General features: G+C 39.0%; 2 protein-coding genes across 12 annotated transcripts; both read left to right on the top strand.

Moving 5' to 3' along the window:
• The first annotated feature begins 1,699 nt into the window (after positions 1-1,699).
• On the top strand, positions 1,700-8,357 carry slc25a24l (solute carrier family 25 member 24, like). 4 transcript variants are annotated; one of them, XM_031293701.2, is made up of 10 exons: positions 1,700-2,181; positions 2,302-2,428; positions 2,812-2,899; positions 3,420-3,531; positions 3,663-3,821; positions 5,252-5,392; positions 5,477-5,605; positions 7,385-7,552; positions 7,707-7,780; positions 7,869-8,048. In XM_031293701.2, exons 1-10 carry the CDS (start codon positions 2,059-2,061, stop codon positions 7,927-7,929), a joined length of 1,182 nt encoding a protein of 393 aa, XP_031149561.1. In that variant the 5' UTR covers positions 1,700-2,058; the 3' UTR covers positions 7,930-8,048. The 4 variants fall into 4 exon arrangements, with proteins under 4 accessions (XP_031149561.1, XP_031149558.1, XP_031149560.1 ...); XM_031293698.2 differs by having other exon boundaries at positions 1,708-2,181; positions 7,642-7,780; positions 7,869-8,357; XM_031293699.2 differs by having other exon boundaries at positions 1,711-2,181; positions 5,495-5,605; positions 7,642-7,780; positions 7,869-8,357.
• Positions 8,358-9,363: 1,006 nt separating this feature from the next.
• On the top strand, positions 9,364-21,064 carry fubp1 (far upstream element (FUSE) binding protein 1). Of its 8 annotated transcripts, XM_031293690.2 has the most exons (20): positions 9,364-9,554; positions 9,980-10,103; positions 10,894-10,929; positions 11,095-11,128; positions 11,222-11,268; positions 11,370-11,441; positions 11,541-11,598; positions 11,721-11,883; positions 11,966-12,064; positions 13,929-14,051; positions 14,137-14,239; positions 14,509-14,751; positions 15,218-15,378; positions 15,472-15,614; positions 15,720-15,796; positions 15,982-16,107; positions 16,399-16,473; positions 16,928-16,990; positions 17,710-17,873; positions 18,103-21,064. In XM_031293690.2, the coding sequence occupies exons 1-20, from the start codon at positions 9,462-9,464 to the stop codon at positions 18,109-18,111; spliced, it is 2,013 nt and encodes a 670-aa protein (XP_031149550.1). In that variant the 5' UTR covers positions 9,364-9,461; the 3' UTR covers positions 18,112-21,064. The 8 variants fall into 8 exon arrangements, with proteins under 8 accessions (XP_031149550.1, XP_035861651.1, XP_031149552.1 ...); XM_036005758.1 differs by having other exon boundaries at positions 9,980-10,070; positions 11,370-11,420; positions 17,710-21,064; XM_031293692.2 differs by having other exon boundaries at positions 9,980-10,070; positions 17,710-21,064.
• The last annotated feature ends 78 nt before the right edge of the window (positions 21,065-21,142 follow it).

Genomic DNA, 21,142 nt, shown 5'->3' with positions numbered 1-21,142 from the left:
AGAAATAATTCTGGTTCCGGTGAGCAGAGCCCGTGTGTGTGTGTGTGTGCGTGTGTGTGTGTGTGTGTGTGTGTGTGTGTGTGTGTGTGTGTGTGTGTCAGGATGAGCTCCTGTACATGTGATTTAGAGCAAGGTATCTCATTGGGTAATATTTATGAGAATGGACTACAAAATGATCATCACTAATGGTTCATGGCCGAATTAACCTGCTGTGACCCCAGGCAAAAATGCTGCTGCTGGGCTCCCTATATCCCCCCCTATCTGTGCAATGTGTACAGAATTCCAAAAAATAAATAGCCTACATATTAATTTAAGAATATGCACCATGTAAGCACGATAGCAAATTTAAAAAATAAGGTCTTAGAGAGCCGAAGTGAAGTAAGAAAACCTCACCTGAAGTTTCTGATATATGAGATTATCACAGGTGAAATTTCACATTTGAGATGCAGATTTACAAACATGATAAATATGCTTCTAGTGATATTCTCACAAGTGATTTTTTTTTTTTTTTTTTTATGTTAAATGGTTTTTTTTAAAGAAATTTTACTCTTTGCAGTCTTTGCAAGTCCTTGTCCCATGTTGGATTGAATGTATGATTTCATCTATGATTGTGAGTATTTGTCCAACTAAAACAATCTTATATATGCAAAACAAATACAGTTTTTGCCGATTGCTTACACACTAATATGAAAAGTATTACACAATTATCAAAACCTTACACTCAAGGAGCAAAACATTGGCCCACATGTGCACCACTATAAGCACAATGTCCGCCTCACACTTTTTGCAGTACAATACACACAGTGATTTGCAAAACACTAACCTTGTATACATTGGACACAGAAGTATATCATGATGTCACTTCCTTGCAATTCCAAAGCACTGTCAAATTACCACACCTATGAGCTGTTCTGTGAAACACAGCCATCAGGTGCGCAAACACATGATTGCTTAATTGTAGACACACCATTCAGGTTTAAGCACTATAAAAATGCAGCAGGTAAGTCTAGTATTTTCTGTACTGTATTTTCTGTGGGTTTTTTTCCAGCTCTTTATTATTATTATTTTTTTTTACTGTAACCTGTACTGGATACAGTATATTATGTTTGTCTGTTGTTTGCTGAGCTAACAGTGTTATGCACACTACTGTAGTAGATGTATGAAAACTGGGACATGTTTTGTTGGGATTCTCCATTTTGACATGTTGACTGATTTGGGTGTATGTAGAGAAATATATTATATTTTCCTCAGTGTGCAGCATTGGTCTGGTGTAGTGTTTGGTGAACATATTGTATATTTGCACTTTCTCTGTGTACTTCATTTACAGTTCTCTAATCACTTAGAAGTAGAATTGCTAAAAGTGTTTTAGGTTAGCAACAGCACTGTGTAACTGGTTCAAACTGAATTAAGTCATATGGAACGTGTGTGTTTCATATGGTAACAAAATATGTATAGTATAGTATTGTATAGTTTTTGCAAGAGTTTTTCATTTAGCAAAGGGTCTGAGGTGTTCTGTTAATTGGGTGTAGTGTTTTGAAAAACCGGTCACTGTTTTCAAAATAGTGCTTAAGCAATCGGAAAAAAAACTGTAAATACAAAAAAGGCCCAAGTAGTAGCCTAAAAATAAACAAAATTAATGAAATAACTTATTGTAGATTAGTGCGTGTGCGTGTGCGTGTGCGTGTGTGTGTATGTACCCCAGCATGTATTATCCAGACCATTCCCATTGTATCCACCTGTCTCAACACATCACCCTAGGCCCACATTTAGAGGAGAGGGCACAGTGATGATTGAAGATGATGTTGAGCTCTTGCAGCCACAGCGCCACCTGCTGCACCAGAGAGAAAATTAGTTTTTCTCTCTCTGAGCTAATGATAAAAGCGCTCATGCTGCATTGGCACCTTGGCACTGAGCCCAATGAGTCAGCGTCCGAGCAGAGCTGCAGGTCAATAGTCTCTGATACTTTTCAATGCATTTATTTATCGCTTGATGAAACAGGCTGGCTTTTTTTCAACATCCTGATTTTCAATCTGAGGCTAATTTGTTTCTTAACGCATCATGGAGCAGTTTCGTGATTTATTTGCTAAACTGGATCAAAACGAGGATGGGTTTATAACAGTGTCGGAGCTCCACGATGAAATGAGGAAACATGGGATCCTCTCAGCGGATGGAAAGGTCCAGGTAATATTCCTATTATCTTGTTTATTTTTTATAGTATACTATGTATACGTGCCAGGCTGTAATTTCATTCAGTTATTCATTCAAGCACTAATCACCACAAACCTGCTGATTTTCTCCTAGAATATCATTGGTTTTTATGACAAAGACAAAGATGGCCTGTTGGATTATAAAGAGTTCCTCAGCTACGTGATGGACAAAGAGAGGAAATGGAAAATTGACTTTCATGACCTTGACAAGAACAAGTGTGGTGAGTGGTAACAGACTATTTTCTTAAAAAAAATATTTCTTAAGAAAAAATCAGAAAATACTATAAAGTACAATAGCCTTGTTGAATACATACTACAAACACTATATAAGGATTGTTTTTACACCTCCTATTTTGATCTCCTTTAAACAACACACTGCGTTATACTGATGTAGAAGTTGAGAAGTCCAATCTGTTAATTCTTTGACAATAAAGTGTATTTTCAAGGTCAGACAGGAAAGAGTGCATTTGACTTGTTTATGGTACATAGACAGTACACAGCAATACAGACTGATGTTTGCAGTTTACACAGTACCAGAAACATAATAAATGGAAGAGCAGTACCAGTATCTGTTTGTAATTATGTGCATTTCTTCTTTGATCAGGAGTCATTGACCAGGAGGACATCATATGTTTGTTTAAGGAGTTAGGAGTGGTCATATCAAAGCCGAATGCAAAAAAAATAATTCAAATGTAAGATTTTTTTGCCCACTACCTCATGGATTCATTGCTGAACTTAAAGAAGCATTCATTTATGTGAACTACAACACTTTAACAGTTGTAGTACTGGCTTCATCTGAGTTCAGAACACATTGGTGCTTTCTAAATAGGTGTTATATTGTATAGATTTTGGTGCCACTGTACAATTACGTGTACTTATTGATACGTTATCACAGATTACTTTATAAATGGTTATATATCTATTCATGCACCCTGAATATACATCATAATGCAAGTAAAATAAGTTTGGACTCAGTACCTGGCAAACCTTTGTATTTCTATTTTATAATGACTTGTTACTGCTCTTTCACAAATCAGTTGCTTCTGATCAATAAAGACATAACCAGCAACTTTTAAAACTTTTCTTAATATGCATTTTGTAATGTGATACTAGAATGTTTTAGATGCAGTTTGATGACAAAACACACAGCTCGTCATTAAGATTCTTTCATGACAGTGTAATAAAAGAAACCAACAAGTGTTTATCCACCAGGATGGATAAGGACAGTTCTATGACAGTGGACTGGGGTGAATTCCTGCACCATGTCATCCTGAACCCTGTGGACAACATCGGGGAGCTGGTGTCGTCATGGAAACAAAGTCTGGTGAGATCTTCAGGCAGCATCATGATCATGCTACTTTTAATGATGTGCACAAACTATGATACATCCACTTAAGCATGAGTAATAATAACAGAATGAAGTTGAATGTAATTGCTCGTTTTGTCTGTCTGTAGGTTTTTGATGTGGGTGAGAGTCGTGCAATGCCCATCGAGTTCCCTGAAGAGGCTTCTGGTTTTGGTGCGTGGAGGACGTTCGTTCTTGCAGCAGGTCTGGCAGATGCTGTATCCCGAACTGTGACGGCCCCCATCGACCGCCTTAAGACCCAACTCCAGGTCTGCTTCACTATCAGGTGCTACTTTATTAATGAAATGCATGGGTGGATTTATTTGATTTCACATGATCTGATATATTTACTAATGTTCGATCCCAAGAACGTGTTACAAACCAGTAAATTATAACGTTATATACAATGCAAAACACACACAGAAACACCTAAGATAACACAATAGGCATGGCACTGGCTCAACTGTTGTTATATTGGTGAACTTTGGTAGGACGGTTAAATGATAAGACATGTGACACAGAATCCATGGAAACACGATGATCTTTGAGCTACAAACTCACAGGTTTTGATATGATTGTTATCTCGTATGAAGCTCAAGTTTGAGATCCAAGTGCAGTGCCATTTACATCATTTACTTTATAGTCTTTGGAGGAGCATTCAACATCTGATCTGCTTTTTTCATGTGGTTTGGTAGCCTAATTTTACTAAGCATAACCCAAACTGCAAAGAATGAAAACTTGAACCAGAAGTGTCTTGATTTTTGTAATAACATGACTTAGTGTTACAATACAAAAAACGGGCTGAACCTGTTTTTATTTTACTGTGTCTGGGAGTAAAGATTACCAGTTGCCAGCTAGCCTACCTTGTTTTACATAATTTGCCTTTTCCTAATACTGGAAGAGCATTCAGTTTACTGCATGTGGCAAAACAACATGCATACAAGAGAATGTGTTTAGTGCTATGTTTTGAAAATTGCTTTAAGTCAATGCTTCTAAAAATCTTTTATACAATTTATGCTAAAGTAGTCTGCAAGTAGTCATAATTTTGAAAAGATTACAGGTAGCATATAATAATGCTTTGAGAATACTACTTAAAAGACCTAGATGGTGTAGTGCTAGTGACATGTTTGTGTCTACACAAGTTAATACACTTCAAGCTGTAGTAAGAAATCTTGTGTATAAATGCATCCGCTGACTTGATGCGTCTATGAATGAGATTATCTTGGTCAAATCAAACATCAGATTCAGTACTGTTCATTGACAGTCTCAGATATAGAGACACGGGCACAAATGCCTCTTTTTAGTATGAGTATAGATGATGTATTTATATATACCTGTATATATATATATATATTATTTTTTTGATATTTTATATTATGAAATTGTGTTGTGCTTCTCGGATTATTTATGTATTAAGTGTTGTATGTATTGTGCTTTAATTTTATTGGTTCATGAGTCTGTAATAAAGTAATTATTATTATTATATTATATATATATATATATTTATATATAATTATTATTATTATAATGCATAATGTTTCTCTGTAGCTGACACATGAGAATTACATTATCACATAATTATATATTATCACTTAGTTATTTTTGTTGCATCAATTATTTTTCAGGATGAATCTCCTGCACATTAATTGCAACTGTCTATGAGTGATTCATATGAAACTGTTTCCTGTGTGCTCTGTAGGTTCATGGATCCAAAGCCTTCTCCCAAGGCTTTCAGGAGATGACGAGGGCAGGTGGTCTTCGGTCGATGTGGCAAGGCAACGTCGTCAACGTGCTGAAAGGAACGCCACAGTCAACGCTACAGTGTCTTATCTACGCCCAGGTGAGGCATAAAGTAGCAGACAAAATCTTGAGTGTGAATTATTGATGCGCCAGTTTCCTATTTCTTATTGACAAGCTTACTCAGGGATTCTACTTTGTCCAGATGAAGGTGTACACTCAAAACAGGAACCAGGAAACTCTGACAGTGCAGCAGCGTTTCGGCTTGGGTTGTGTGTCCGGTGCTGTCGCTCACGCTGCCTTCTACCCTTTAGAGGTATTAGAGATCTTCATTATATTTATTATTATTTGATACCTTTAGTTACTTTGCAGATTTAGATTATTAATACAAAATATAAATCATAAATAAGCTGCAACATGATGAACACAATAATGGATCAATAAATCCGAAATCCCAAGAATTTGAATGTGTTGATTTTGCTATACTACAGGCAAAAAGGACTATAGCTTTAATCTGGAAGAAAAGGGAAGCACCTACAATTGGCACTTGGATCAAGAATATGGAGCAATGTATGTCTAAGGAGAGATTAATGTATATACTAAAAAACAAATTGGGCGTGTATGAGAAAATTTGGAAACCATTTGACCAATTTATAATGCATTAATAATTATAGTACAATAATATTATTTGCATTATTCTGAAATAGGCCATTCTGCATAATGTACTTTTGGTACTTTAAGTATATTTTGATGCTAAATGCTTTTGTATTTTTGATTTTGAATGCAGACTTTTACTTGTAACAGAGTATTTCTACACTGTAGTATTGCTATTTTTACTTAAACAAAATATCTGAGTACTTCTTCCACCACTGTGGGTAATAATAATGTGCACAAAAAGATGAAACAAATCCTGCACACTGCTATCTTGCTGCCATTCTTCATTGACATAAAAATGTCATGTACAGTATATAATAAAAAATAATTGTGAAAAAGGTTTATCTTTCACTTTCTTCAAGAGGTGCAAAATGTTGGATGTGAGAGTAACACCCCCTTTTGCGAATTTCACCCAGTCCCATTATGAGAAACTGAAATGTTTAGTTACATGTACCATTGTGACACCACCTTCCTCCTAAAACACATAAAGCACTTTCCCCACTTTGTTGGCCTTTTTAAATCTGACCTGATAGCACATAACATAAAATGCAATGCTGAGGCCAACATACGCTTCAGTCCCAGCACAACGCTGGCGTCCCACCCGCTGTTTCAGTAAGGCTCAATCAACACATCAGTAGCTCTGGTCCTTACAAGCAAAATGGGCCATCATGCTTGCTTGTTACCCCTCCCTGAGTGTTATTATGGTAATACAATTGTCATGTTAGCGTCAATGTTTGGGTGTGTCCCATTCTCCTTAGTGAGAAATTAAGCTGTAAAGAGTTCACTAAATAGTTGTCTGTGGTATTCATTGATTTAGATGCAGAGGGAACTATTCCCATTCTAGGTGTTGAGCCTCGACCCCATGAAGTCAGAAAGATTAGTTACTTTTGATTTGAGTAAAACCTGAGTAAAAGCTACTTCAAACACATATTTACTTTTTTACATGATCAATTTTCGTCAATTTTATTTATTGGTTATAAGGTTATTGTAAGACCATAGTTCCTCACAGATTACTGGTTAGTTGTGCTACTCTTCTGTAATATTGAATGCATACAATACACCTTCAGTTTCAAACAGACTTGATTATTCTGAAAAGAAAATGTGCAATACATCCATATTTGAAGCTAATAAGAGACTTTGTGAGGTTGATAAATGGGACTAATCTCCTTTATGTGCAGTAATCCCACCAATGTCTAAAATGGTTGTGATAATGTAAAGAATGTGAAGTAGCATAATTAAATATAGATTTGTGTGCATATCATTTAAATTGATAGTAATGTGAAACGTTTGGACTTTTATTTTGGAAGAAATTTTAGGAAAAGCTGCAGTGAGTTTTCATTTACTGAAGCACCATTAGCATTATTAAAATTAGCATTATTAAATCAGAGTAAGTGTATGAATGGAAGTTTATTTTAATCCCTCCTCTTTGTCTCCACTACAGGTGCTGAAGGTGAGGCTGAACTTGCAGCAAGCTGGCACCTACCATGGTGTTGTGGCATGTGCCCGATCTATTTACAGACACGAGTCTGTGTCCTCCTTTTACAGAGGATTCAAGCCGAGCATCCTCTGCATGATCCCCTACGCAGGTGTGGAGTGTGCAGTTCATCAGGTGAGACAGAACAGCACTCAAAGATAGAGAAACATATGATCATGTGGTATGTTTAATAGATATCTTCAACTATTTGCTTCTTGTTGCAGTCAATCATGAACTGGGCAAAGAGTGATCCAGCCTACAACAGTGACTCCAAACTTTTTTTCTTCAGTTTTGTGGCCTTCGCTTCTGGACAAATGACCAGTTACCCACTGGCAGTAATTCGGACTCAACAGCAAGCACAAGGTAAACACTTGCATTTCTGTCACACGTTTTGAGATTATTTGAAACAAGTTGAAATGTTTTACTCATTGCCATTTGTCTTGTTTTGCAGCTTTCAGCTCAGATTCACATCCAGCCTCAGGTGTACTACAAGGACTTATAGGGATATATGAAAGACGTGGAATTAGAGGATATTATAATGGAATGGGTGCCAGCTTTGTCAGGGCTATTCCATGTGCTCTGATAAACTACACTTTAACTAGAAAATTTGAAAATCTGGTTTCCTCAACTGAGTCTTGAGATTTGGCAGAGAGAGTTTTCTTTGGAACACAAAAAAAAACAAAAACTGTGAGCTCTTATTTAATTTACTTGCCTGAAGATGTGTGTAATTCAACCTTCAATACCTCTGTTCTGTAGCTTTTTCCTAGCTTTTCTTTCTAATTTCTATAATATAGCTTTTAACTACAGCACACCTCACGGATGTACAGTTGACCTGAAATTCAGAATTTGACAATATGAAATAATTTCCTACTTGAGACTGGGCTGTGGGCAAATGAGGACGTGTTAAAGTGTGAGCTGTACAATAAAATGTTATTTCATAGTAGGTGTCAGGCATCTTCTTTTCCATTTATCATTAAACAGTGTTATACTTTTCTTTGTAATGAGTTTGAACTAAATATGTCTTACAGGTCTGAGCAACATTACACATTTTCTTTTTACAAATAAAGGCAGATATTGGATTTAAAAGTGTTATGACAAAGGTTGCTAACTTATCTATACAGTTTATAGAAGGGCAGCCAAGTTTGGAAAAATCATAACATTATAGGACTATGGCAAATTCATTGTAAAATGTGTAATATTCAGTATTATAACGAACATAAAACATAACGTTATAAAATATAGACTAAAGCAAAAACATTACCAGTTGCAATAATAGATGCAAATCTTTATATAACTATTATATAATTATAATAATATATTTATTGTTAAAGAAACAGCTACAAATGAGTATTAACCTCAGATAAATACAATAAATTCTACATTTACTGGAGTGGTGTACTTAAGTACAATTTAGAGGTACATAGAGTATTTAAATTTTATGCTACTTTAGACCAATACGTCTACTCTAAAATTCATTGGGAAATGTAGGCCTACTTTACTGCACAGGATTTATTTGACGGCTGTAGTAACATTGCAGATAAAGAGGCGTGCGACCTCTGACATATGTAGCAATTGTAAGTCGCTTTGGATAAAAGCGTCAGCTAAACGACATGTAATAAAGGCTGCATTGTTGTAGATTTTAACAATCCATAAAATTCAAAATCTGTATTTTTAATCCAATAATATAACTCTGACAGGGACAATTCTGCCTGCACGACTACTTGGCAGTGGTGGGAAGTAAGTCATTTTAAAGTAATTAGTCACTTAGACACAAAAACATAGAAAAATAGGGTCCAGGTTGAAAAATACCAGAATTACCCTTTAAATACAATTGGGGGTACTTTTACTTAACTTTAGTATAGAAGATCTTTGCTTAAGTATTTCCATTGTCCGCTACTTTATACTGTACTTCTACTCCACTCTACGTCTCAGAGGGAACCGTGGTCGTTATCGCGAGACTTTGTTTTACCGCGAGTTTTCCTGTCGACATCCCGTGAATGTAACCGGCCATCTTGTCGCGCCGAAGAGGAGAAGAGCAGTAGATATGGCTGACTACAGCAGCGTGGCTCCCCCTTCCTCTAACGCCGGCGGTGGAATGAACGACGCTTTTAAAGACGCTCTACAGCGAGCACGACAGGTAAGAAGACCACTATAATAAGTTAGTGTAAAAAATAACGTCGAATTCGGGAGCAAATAAGCGCGTTTTGCTGCTTTTTCTGCCATTAGCTACATACGGCCGCACGGTGGGCAATGCTAAGCTAACGGTGACTAACGTTACGACACACGGCGAAGGCGAATACAGATATAAAATAGAAGCAATCATAGCCGAATGTACACATTAAATCGAACACTTTTAATCAGTTACCGGAACCCAAGCTTTCTGTGGTTTAATAATATTAATTGATTAACGTTAGTTTAAGTGGAAGTATTCGCTTTCCTTTGTTGGCTCAGACTTCCGGACAGAAGTGTAGGCCGCAGCCAACGTGTCTGTCCAAACGCGTCAAACACGAACAGCGGGAAATCCTATTAAATTGTTTTCTTTTTATTTATTTTGTGTTTAAGATTGCAGCGAAGATCGGTGGTGATGGCGTTGCGGCACCCCCAACAAACGAGTTTGGCTACGGCGGCCAGAAAAGGCCCCTGGAGGACGCTGGTGGGTATTTTCCCATGCCTAACCTGAATATCGGTCAGTGGCTCAAATCGATTCAATGCAAGTCTTGATAGTTAATGCTTGCCTGTGTTTTTTTAAGCTTCTAAATCGCATTGCCTAGAAATGTTGTTAGCTCAACTAAATCTACAGTAATATTTGTTGTAATATCAATGTGCATTCTCATTTATAAGTCGAAACATTCTGTATATTACTACTAACCGTATGAACAGTTTATTTTCATATTAATGATTTCAATTTTAGCCAATGCAGTATGTTAATTATTGCATGTGTTAAGAGTTGGATATTTTCACTGTGTCCTCAATTGTTTCAAATCAGTACCAGGCCATGAAATCTGGGGAACAAATATGTGATATCATGATTTAATTTAAGAATCTAAGGGTGGGAGATTGGGATTTTTATTCTGAACAGGATGAGCCATTTTTGGTTTTAGTTTTCCTTTGATAAACAGTCAAGTATAAAGTATATAATTAAAATCAGCATCATTGTGAGTTTCCAGTTTATCAGGTATACCTAGCCAACAGCCAACACCTTTTTGAGCAGTTTCAACCAGTATAACCTTCAGGGAGGTATTGCAGGAATGTTGAATTGGACTGCATTGGTTTAAGCTAGGTGCACAGAATCTGGCAAATTAGAGTATATTCCAGTTCTGTATGTTTTGGTGGCTTTGCAGCCTACTGCTGTTAGCCATAACCATTACAATTTCAGGCAGTGTTAAAGAGCCATTTTCAGATTGAAAAGCACTGTTCATAATGTGATGGTGGGTATAATGATAGATACTTATACTGGTTATGTCATGTCGTCACAGACCAACCAGAGACGAAGAAAGTGGCTACAAATGACGGTAAGTGACCTGGTGACATAGCTGTAGTTGCAGTTAAATATGTGGCTGTAATGTGATGATTCCCAACCTAATTGGTCCAAAAATTAGCATGAATTGGAAATTTGTTGCATGGGTTAAACTTGTGTTTATTTTCCCCCTAATGTACTGTATTGTCTATTTTTGCAGCCTTTTCAGGAATGGGAGGAATGGGTGGTCCAAGGTAGATGCTCAATTTAGATTCAAATATTTTTCACATTTCCACATTTGACAATTTATTAAAAAGCTTGCATTGACTTGTGGTTGTTATTCTCAGGTCAATATCAGAGGAATTCAAGGTTCCAGATGGAATGGTTGGATTCAGTAAGTTTTTGTTCAACAATAAACCGCAAAAGCATCAGTTCTGTTTTGTTGTTGGTGATATTGAATATTTTGATCTAACACACTTTCTTTCCCCCTTCAAGTTATTGGAAGAGGAGGTGAACAAATCTCACGTCTGCAGCAAGAGTCTGGATGTAAGATACAGATTGCGCCTGGTATGTTTAGATATCTTGCTGATATTGTGGACCTTAGTAATACTAAGAACGTATAGGTTTGGTAATTGTTGTGATGTTATTGCGTCTCTTGTGTTGTAGACAGTGGAGGAATGCCAGATCGGTCGGTGACATTAACAGGAGGACCAGAATCCATCCAGTAAGTTAATTATATCTATTTGTTAATTTAATGGTCCCTGAAAATTGTTAGCTTTTATCAAATTTTTTTGTTGGACGCTTGTTACGGATTTCAAACTGTATCACGGTAATTTTTCTCCTAAGGGCTGCAAAGAGGCTACTAACAGAGATAGTTGAGAAGGGGCGCCCAGCTCCCGCATTCAACCACAACGACGGCCCGGGAATGACGGTCCAGGAGATTATGGTCCCTGCCTCTAAAGCCGGACTCGTCATTGGGAAGGGAGGAGAAACTATCAAAAGTCTTCAGGTCAGTGTCAAGTCAGAGTTTTAGACTGTCATTCAAGCAGGGCACACATTTGGCACACTCTGATTTTTCTCTTAACCTGCAGGAAAGAGCGGGAGTGAAGATGGTCATGATCCAAGACGGACCCCAAAACACAGGTGCAGACAAGCCACTCCGCATTTCAGGAGAACCCTTTAAAGTTCAGGTGGGTCCTTGTCTGTGTGAGCATTGCACTTCTAACATAAGAAAAAATTTATATATATATACATACATACATACATACATACATACATACATACATACATACATACATACAGTGAGGAAAATAAGTATTTGAACACCCTGCTATTTTGCAAGTTCTCCCACTCATGTCAAATCATGGAGGGGTCTGAAATTGTCATCGTAGGTGCATGTCCACTGTGAGAGACATAATCTAAAAAAAATCCCGAAATCACAATATATGATTTTTTTAACTATATTTGTATGATACAGCTGCAAATAAGTATTTGAACACCTGTCTATCAGCTAGAATTCTGACCCTCAAAGACCTGTTAGTCTGCCTTTTTAAAATGTCCACCTCCACTCCATTTATTATCCTAAATTAGATGCACCTTTTTCAGGTGTCTTTAGCTGCATAAAGACACCTGTCCACCCCATACAATCAGTAAGAATCCAACTACTAACATGGCCAAGACCAAAGAGCTGTCCAAAAACACTAGAGACAAAATTGTACACCTCCACAAGGCTGGAAAGGGCTACGGGGAAATTGCCAAGCAGCTTGGTGAAAAAAGGTCCACTGTTGGAGCAATCATTAGAAAATGGAAGAAGCTAAACATGACTGTCAATCTCCCTCGGACTGGGGCTCCATGCAAGATCTCACCTCGTGGGGTCTCAATGATCCTAAGAAAGGTGAGAAATCAGCCCAGAACTACACGGGAGGAGCTGGTCAATGACCTGAAAAGAGCTGGGACCACCGTTTCCAAGGTTACTGTTGGTAATACACTAAGACGTCATGGTTTGAAATCATGCATGGCACGGAAGGTTCCCCTGCTCAAACCAGCACATGTCAAGGCCCGTCTTAAGTTCGCCAATGACCATTTGGATGATCCCGAGGAGTCATGGGAGAAAGTCATGTGGTCAGATGAGACCAAAATAGAACTTTTTGGTCATAATTCCACTAACCGTGTTTGGAGGAAGAAGAATGATGAGTACCATCCCAAGAACACCATCCCTACTGTGAAGCATGGGGGTGGTAGCATCATGCTTTGGAGGTGTTTTTCTGCACATGGGACAGGGCGACTGCACTGTATTAAGGAGAGGATGACCGGGGCCATGTATTGCGAGAGTTTGGGGAACAACCTCCTTCCCTCAGTTAGAGCATTGAAGATGGGTCGAGGCTGGGTCTTCCAACATGACAATGACCCGAAGCACACAGCCAGGATAACCAAGGAGTGGCTCTGTAAGAAGCATATCAAGGTTCTGGCGTGGCCTAGCCAGTCTCCAGACCTAAACCCAATAGAGAATCTTTTGAGGGAGCTCAAACTCCGTGTTTCTCAGCGACAGCCCAGAAACCTGACTGATCTAGAGAATATCTGTGTGGAGGAGTGGGCCAAAATCCCTCCTGCAGTGTGTGCAAACCTGGTGAAAAACTACAGGAAACGTTTGACCTCTGTAATTGCAAACAAAGGCTACTGTACCAAATATTAACATTGATTTTCTCAGGTGTTCAAATACTTATTTGCAGCTGTATCATACAAATAAATAGTTAAAAAATCATACATTGTGATTTCTGGGACAGTGGACATGCACCTACGATGACAATTTCAGACCCCTCCATGATTTCTAAGTGGGAGAACTTGCAAAATAGCAGGGTGTTCAAATACTTATTTTCCTCACTCTGTGTGTGTGTGTGTGTGTATGTATGTATGTAAAAAATACATAAATAAATATGAATGAGCTTTCATCCCTTTTAGTAAATCCCTGTCCAGACACTGAATGTCATTTACGTGCCTTATTTGTTTCCATGGAGAGCAGTCTAGTGCTGTAATGAGATGTATTTTTATCTTCAGCAAGCCAAAGAGATGGTGATGGAGCTGATCAGAGATCAAGGCTTCAGGGAGCAGAGGGGCGAGTATGGTTCACGAGTTGGAGGAGGCGGAGGAGGTGGTGGTGGCGGAGGAGACAGCTTGGATGTGAGTATTTGTACTAATCAGACTTTAATCAGATGAGGGTGTTAAATCTGTTTCTTAACTTTAGTTTTATCTTGTCGACGTTTAGGTTCCCGTCCCCCGGTTTGCAGTGGGAATTGTTATTGGCAGAAATGGAGAGATGATCAAGAAAATACAGAATGACACAGGTGTCAGGATTCAGTTTAAACCAGGTAAGTGATTGAGACTGCTTGCTCATTTATGAGAAGAACTGAGAAACAACCATATGCCAAAAGCAAAGTCATTTAGACACTTGTTAAAATGTGTATGGTCCGTGATGAAAACTCATGCACCACGCTGAGAAACTGATGTATAACCCTAACCCTAAACTTATCTGAGACCTAAACACAAGACGTTGGTTTGATGGTAGATCTTAACGTTTACTACCAGCAACATTGATTATGCCTCGATGGCCTCTAATCACCCTATTTTCTCCTTCTAGATGATGGCAGCACGCCGGACAGGATAGCACAGATTATGGGTCCCCCTGACCAGGCTCAGCATGCAGCAGAAATTATATCCGATCTGCTGAGGAGTGTCCAGGCCGGCGGGCCTCCAGGGCATGGTGGTGGTGGCAGAGGTCGTGGTCGCGGGCAGGGGAACTGGAACATGGGTCCCCCTGGTGGACTGCAGGAGTTCACCTTCACTGTCCCAACCATGAAGACTGGCCTCATCATTGGAAAAGGTAAGTGGCCCCTTAAAGTATTAAGTTCATATCTATCATATTACAACAGACTTATCACTCTACACAAAATATTGGTAAAAGGAGAAACATTTTAAACAAACCAAACGAGACAGAAGGAGACAGACAAAACTTGTGTAGCAGAACAGAAAATGTGGGGTATTCACCCTTTTTGTCTTTCCAGTGTCTATCAAAGAATGTTAATCTTATTTTGAAGTTCACGGGACTGAAACAACTGGCTGTTTTAGGATTTGTCCTGTGGAAGGACCATTTGCTTCACTACATTTAAACCCAAATACATGCCCAATACTTATTTGGTAACTAATTATATTAGCTTAAATATATCTCAACATTACAGATGTCTATTAACCTGCACATATTTTTGAATTGGGCTACATGTTAACATTATTCCAGGGTCACTAGAGGTAAAGTATTTGGTTGTTGTGCTTAATGTTTCTTAACTCTTCAGGTGGGGAGACAATCAAGGGCATCAGCCAGCAGTCCGGAGCCAGGATCGAGCTGCAAAGGAATCCTCCACCCAACGCTGATCCCAACATCAAAATGTTCACAGTTCGGGGCTCCCCTCAGCAGATCGACTACGCCAGGCAGCTGGTGGAAGAGAAAATTGGGGTGAGATGCTAAGAGCTTGATTAAAAGCCCCTTTGGAGACATTTGTCTTTTTAAGAGCTTGTTTACTGACCGGGATGTGTTCTTTGTTTTCAGGGACCAGTCACTCCAATGGGTGGCCCACACGGTCCACACGGAGGTCCAGGCCCACATGGTCCTCCTGGACCCCCTGGACCTCCTGGGGCTCCCATGGGTCCATACAACCCCGGACCATACAACCAGGGGCCTCCAGGACCCCAGTAAGTATAGTGGCCTTTTGTTTTTACCTCAAGCTCTGTACATGAATATGTAGACACACAGGTGAAGGCGTGGAAAGTAAATGGTTATTTTTTTTCTTTCATCAGTGGTCCACCAGCGCCGTACCAGCCTCAGGGATGGGGCAATGGCTACCCACACTGGCAACAAGGACAACCTGATCCAAGTGAGTACCTGCCATTAGTTGACATGACTGAAATTAAAAAGCCATTCGTGATTACCCTCCTTGGTCGATAAGTTAGAAGTCAGTAACTCAGATCCATATCAGATTATGTAATGGAGAGCTGTGACTGTATGTTTAGAGTGTTTATCTTGGCCTTTGTTTGGTAACAATGTGTTTTCTTTGTTCAGATAAAGCAGCAGCCGATGCCAACGCAGCAGCGTGGGCAGCCTACTACGCTCAGTACAGCCAGCAGCCGCAGGCTCCCATGACCCCGACAAGTGGAGCTCCTGGCACGACTCAAACCAACGGCCAAGGTGACTGAAGTTTCTCAATTAGCAGTGTCTTTGCTTCTGTTAGAAGCACAAACGGTTGAGACGAGAGTAGAGCAGTGTAGCTTACTTTAGTAGTTTTCTGTGCTCATGTCTTCTGGTATCACTAAAAGGAAACAAGTTTTGGTTCCAGCTTTTAAATTATCTAACTATCTTTTTTGTAGTACCCCAGGGACAGGATAGTTCCACCATCCCTAAGCTGACAGACCCGACCCAGACAGGTGGACAAACTGAGAGAATGATTCACTAATTACAAGTTACCGTTTTTTTTAACAGGTGACCCACAGGCTGCAGGTCAGAGTGGACAGGCAGATTACTCCGAGGCCTGGGAGGAATATTACAAGAAAATGGGTATACGAACGTAGTTTCAGTGTACACCTATTAACACAAGACAGTCTAAACAGCGACTGGGCATTCAATCGGCTTCTTTTTCAGGTCTGGGTATTTGTCAGAACTGCTGGCCTGCTGTGGAGCATCAGTGTGCCTCCACTTGGTTTGACATTTGACGCCTGTGCTGTTTAGACTGCAACACTTTTGACTATCTACAGGACTGAGCTGTCGACACAGAACCACCTTTTATGAGCTTAGAGTAGCTTATTTTCTAGACTAGCATAGGGATTTATCAACACTAAATGGCAGAGCTTTGCCATGTGCCATGAATGTGTAAAGAGTTAAATGATGCAACATGTTTGATTTGTGGGTCATGGATATAAGCCATGTAGGATCATGTTGTGGTTGATTATTTTATTTTTCGATTTTATTTATCACTTAGATGCGCTGACACATTTTTGTCTTCTCGTTTCAGGTCAACAGAGTCAACAACCTCAGGACTACACAAAAGCCTGGGAGGAATATTACAAGAAACAAGGTCGGTACTCCTGTTTTTAAAAATCTGACTGCTCTGGGATCACATTTCATTCAATGACCATTTTAGTCCCCATTCTAAGACTTCAATTTCAACTTGCTTCAGCATTGAGTTAAACTGAAGGCGACATATACATTCAACTCTATTCCGCTTGTGCATTTAATGCATTTATAACATAAATTGCACCATTATCAGTGCTGTCTTATATTTTCATATTAAACTATCAGAACTCCTATTTTAGTTTGCAGTGTGTGAGGCAAATGATTTAGGAATTAATGGGATCCTGAAGTAAGGTTACATGATAGAAACTTGAATGCAAAAGTTTAACTGTGGGATTTATAACCTTTCCAGTCTAGCTTCTATACCGCTAGGTGATTTATTTTTTAATGTTGAAGGGTGGCTGTGCTCCTTTAGCAGCCCTCTGCTGTAGAGTGGCTGCTCTCCCAGCCGCCCAACAGAAAGGCAGAAGGTTTCTGTCCCACCACCCAAAGAAAGCGGTGGTGGGTTCGTTCACCTTCTTATAAAATGTTATCTCAATACTTTGAACTGTTATCACATTGTATGTAAATGCACTGTAGGTCATAGGACTTTCTTGCAAGAAAGTCCATTTTCCCTGTAAAGTATGATTGATTGAAAAGAGAAATTGCTTTTAACTTGCTGCTTAATTGGCCAGTGTAAGGCTTATTTGCTGTTCCAACAAGTTCTCTTGTTTTACCCTCCAGGTCAAGCAGCCCCTCAGGCCACAGCAGCAGCAGCAGCAGCCGCTTCCCAGCCTGGAGGCCAGCCAGACTACAGCGCTGCCTGGGCGGAGTACTACCGCCAGCAGGCCGCTTACTACGGCACAGCCAACCCTCAGACGATGGGTGCAGCACCACAAGCCCCTCAGGTACACCCCCGATAAGAATCTGCCCGCCACATCCACTGAATACTCAATTATTTTGTGCCCTAACAGCCTTCCTTCCTCAGGTTTTACAGGGCTCCGGTGACTGCAGCAGCTTACACACTTAACCAAAACTATTTCCTCCCTAAACAGGTTTTAATTTATTTTGGGAAGCTGAGTCCACTGTTTCTGTTGTTAACATGCAATGTATCTTCTATGTATTTCTTCTGCACAGGGCCAGTAATGTGAAGTGGACATAAAGTAAATGCTACATTGTCGAAACAAAATCCTTTGTTTAATGTTTGGATGCAGACGCCTTGATGAAGATCTTAAATTTCCTTGGTTTGAAAGTGTTTCACATAGATGGCAGATTACCCGGCGAACACGTCCTCTTCCTTTTTTTTTTTTTTTTCTTTTTCTTGTAAATGCTTTGTTTTTAGTGAGGTAATTATACATATGGTCATTCCAGCCCTGTATCTACATTAAATGTGGTTAGAACTCATGTTTATTAAACTGTAGACATTACCATGTAAATCATCTCAGTTTTAAAATGCTATTGCCTGTTGTGTTTTTGCAATAAAACAAACTGAAACCTCCTTTGTTGGTAAGTTGGGGTGGTTTTAAACCAAAAGGGTTAAGAGGAATTTCTGTATGTTTTTATTTTACGGGGGGCAAGTTTGAAACGCAGGCCATGTTAAATTGTCCAAAATGGTTGACTCAAAAGTTGTGCTGTCCTGTCTCTCTCCAACTGTCTATAAGGCTCTTAGATACATTATGTGCGTGCAATGATCCTGAGTGGTTCAGACCAACAAACGTCCTTGTTGATAGACCTTTTTTTACACGTGTTTCCTGACTTTGCTCTGACTTTAGCAGTAGACAGATGTTTGTCATAAGAAAGTCGACAGGTATCTATGTACCGTAACTCATGCATTAACTGCGTTGCTGTGGCACTCTTCTTCTTTTTTTTTTTTCTTTTGAAAATTTTGCCTGGTTTGCTGACATTGTTGAGGTAGTATGCTCTGTATTTTGCCTTGATATAGACACTTCCTCCTCCACAGGAAAGTTTAGTAAAGCGGTAAGCAAGTATTCTTCCTTAACATGTTCCTCAGAAAACGTGGTTGCAAGAAATGTTGCATTTTTAGTGTTATATATATTTTGTGGTGTTCTTCTTCCAGGACAGTCAGGTAAATTGCCACTGTATCGAAAATGCATTGAAACGTTTGTCTTGCCCATTTCAAATTGCGAACTAACTCACATGTATAAATTTGTTTTTAAAAGAATGTTTTTTTAATATAAAAACATTGCAAAATCGCCATTGCTGTCCCCATTCTGTTAGTGTTTATCGAATATAAGAACATAGATGTTGTAGGGTCGGGGGTGGCTAAGCAGTCTTCATCCATCAGTTGAGCCCTCCTATACTGTAAGTACAAAACTGTGACTGACTTTGAGAGAAACGCCTTATTTGATGCTTTACAAACTGCCAAAGATGTAGTATTTTTGTCAAATATTGCCATTTTCCCTATGTCTCTGGGTAAGTATGAAATGTTCTGAGGAGAGGAATAGTACTTTAGAATCTTGTACCACATATTTCTGAGACTTATTTCCCTTTGACTACATTAAGACTTTGAATCTTAACAGTATGTTGATACTTGTTAGATTGTTAGACTTTGTGTAGGTAGCATTTCATTGCTAGTTGGATTTCTGAACTGAGTTTGAATGTCAGCACTCTTATACTGTTGGTAGGAACTGTTTAAGGATGCCCATGTGGTTTTTTGCGTTTTGAATATCTGAACTGCTAAGTGCCATTGTCTAGTTGAGACTGTCATGTTTTTAAATGCCATTTATTGCATCATATTGCTTTCAAAAGTCCTACTGCATAACTTCAGTGTAGCATGCTTAGGATTCTTCTGCTGTTATTACTTTTAATGTCCTATATGAGCATGTGGAATGCTAGTAGCGGGAGTGCTTCTGACTAGCCCAGTATTATGACATTTTCTGAATGAGCACTGTTGTGAAAGGCTGTTAATTTTAAGCATTGTTCACTGATGGCAAACAGTGCAATATATCTGATCTTTGCAGTGTCGTCCCAGACCTTGCACCTTAGGTTCTGCTGCAATAACACAGGTAAGCGAAACCTAAGGAAACCAGTGTTTTTGTCCAGTGACATGACCAATTTACATGCAAAGAAATGCTTACCTGTGTCTTTAACATGCCTCAATGCATTTTATGCTTAGTCGTGAAGAAATGTCCAGGATATATCGAAGTATGAACAGCCCTTTAAGATATGCTTTCATGAATGAACTGCATGACATGAGCTGTATGACTTGTTACATGAAGTTTGACTTTTCAAAAAGTGACTTTACCCAGAAATAGTTGCATAGGCTCACTAAGGAAATGTCATTGTCGTATGTGCTTAATATTTGATGATAGCCTTATCTTTGCATCCTGGTAAGTCTGATGGCGACTGTGTATCGATGCTTTAGACAACTTTGATACTGGTATATCAAAACTGCATGCCATGCCAACCTGTTGCCAGAAGTTAGCAATGTGCTCAACCGCTAGATCAAGAAACGGTGAAATACATGATTTTTTTTTTTTCTGTCGTGGTGTGAATCTGCCCTCAAGTGCAGTGCAAATCTACTATTGAAACTTCACTTCTCGCTCACAGTGTTGGAGGACGCTGCAAGCTTAGGTCATAGAATCAGGCCCTGTCGTAGTTTGTCCCCAAAAGGAGGAATCCTTTGAGTCAATCCCCACTGCTGAACGTAGACCGTTCAAGAGCTCCAGTGATAAGGTAAAACAGCAACGCAATGAAATTTAAATTCTGTGATTGCAAAGTGTTGGTCAGATACATGTTTTTCAGCTCGGACCGACTGTTTTTATAACCATGATGCCATAGTGTATTTAGAGTTGTCTGATGGTTTATTTTGTCGCTTGAATGCATTCATCAGTGACCTTTAGTCAATAGGAATGTGCTTTAGAAAGTTGGATGAGGACAGGAAGTGATGTACTTTAAAATGACTTGCACAGTTTTATTGGCAGTAAAAATTTGGGGGTTATTTTTAAATCACTTTTCTCTGTAGTTAAAGGGTCACTTACTGTTTCTGTTCATCTGTACATGTGAGATGCTCAGTGTTTCAACACAGTTCGTGGGGGTGTAGAAGACAAAACAAGGAGCATGCATTAGAGGTAAAAAAGTTTCATGTGCTGTGTATATTATCAAATATATTGTTTTTTTGAATTAACTGTTCTGACTTTTGAAATGTTGACATGTT

Source organism: Sander lucioperca, chromosome 9 (genome assembly GCF_008315115.2).
Source record: "Sander lucioperca isolate FBNREF2018 chromosome 9, SLUC_FBN_1.2, whole genome shotgun sequence".
In the NCBI taxonomy this organism is placed as follows: Eukaryota; Metazoa; Chordata; class Actinopteri; order Perciformes; family Percidae; genus Sander; species Sander lucioperca.
This window is presented reverse-complemented; position numbering and strand designations above follow the sequence as displayed.

What these genes read in the sequence shown, in the direction of transcription:
- fubp1 (XM_031293689.2), top strand. Translation starts at nt 9,462, where the DNA reads ATGGCTGACTACAGCAGCGTGGCTCCCCCTTCCTCTAACGCCGGCGGT. An exon ending in GAAAGTGGCTACAAATGACG is followed by an intron (nt 10,930 to 11,094) that starts GTAAGTGACCTG and finishes CTATTTTTGCAG; the next exon opens with CCTTTTCAGGAATGGGAGGA. An exon ending in GACTCAAACCAACGGCCAAG is followed by an intron (nt 16,108 to 16,398) that starts GTGACTGAAGTT and finishes TTTTTTTAACAG; the next exon opens with GTGACCCACAGGCTGCAGGT.
- slc25a24l (XM_031293698.2), top strand. Translation starts at nt 2,059, where the DNA reads ATGGAGCAGTTTCGTGATTTATTTGCTAAACTGGATCAAAACGAGGAT. An exon ending in CCTTGACAAGAACAAGTGTG is followed by an intron (nt 2,429 to 2,811) that starts GTGAGTGGTAAC and finishes TTCTTTGATCAG; the next exon opens with GAGTCATTGACCAGGAGGAC. An exon ending in CTGCCTTCTACCCTTTAGAG is followed by an intron (nt 5,606 to 7,384) that starts GTATTAGAGATC and finishes TCTCCACTACAG; the next exon opens with GTGCTGAAGGTGAGGCTGAA.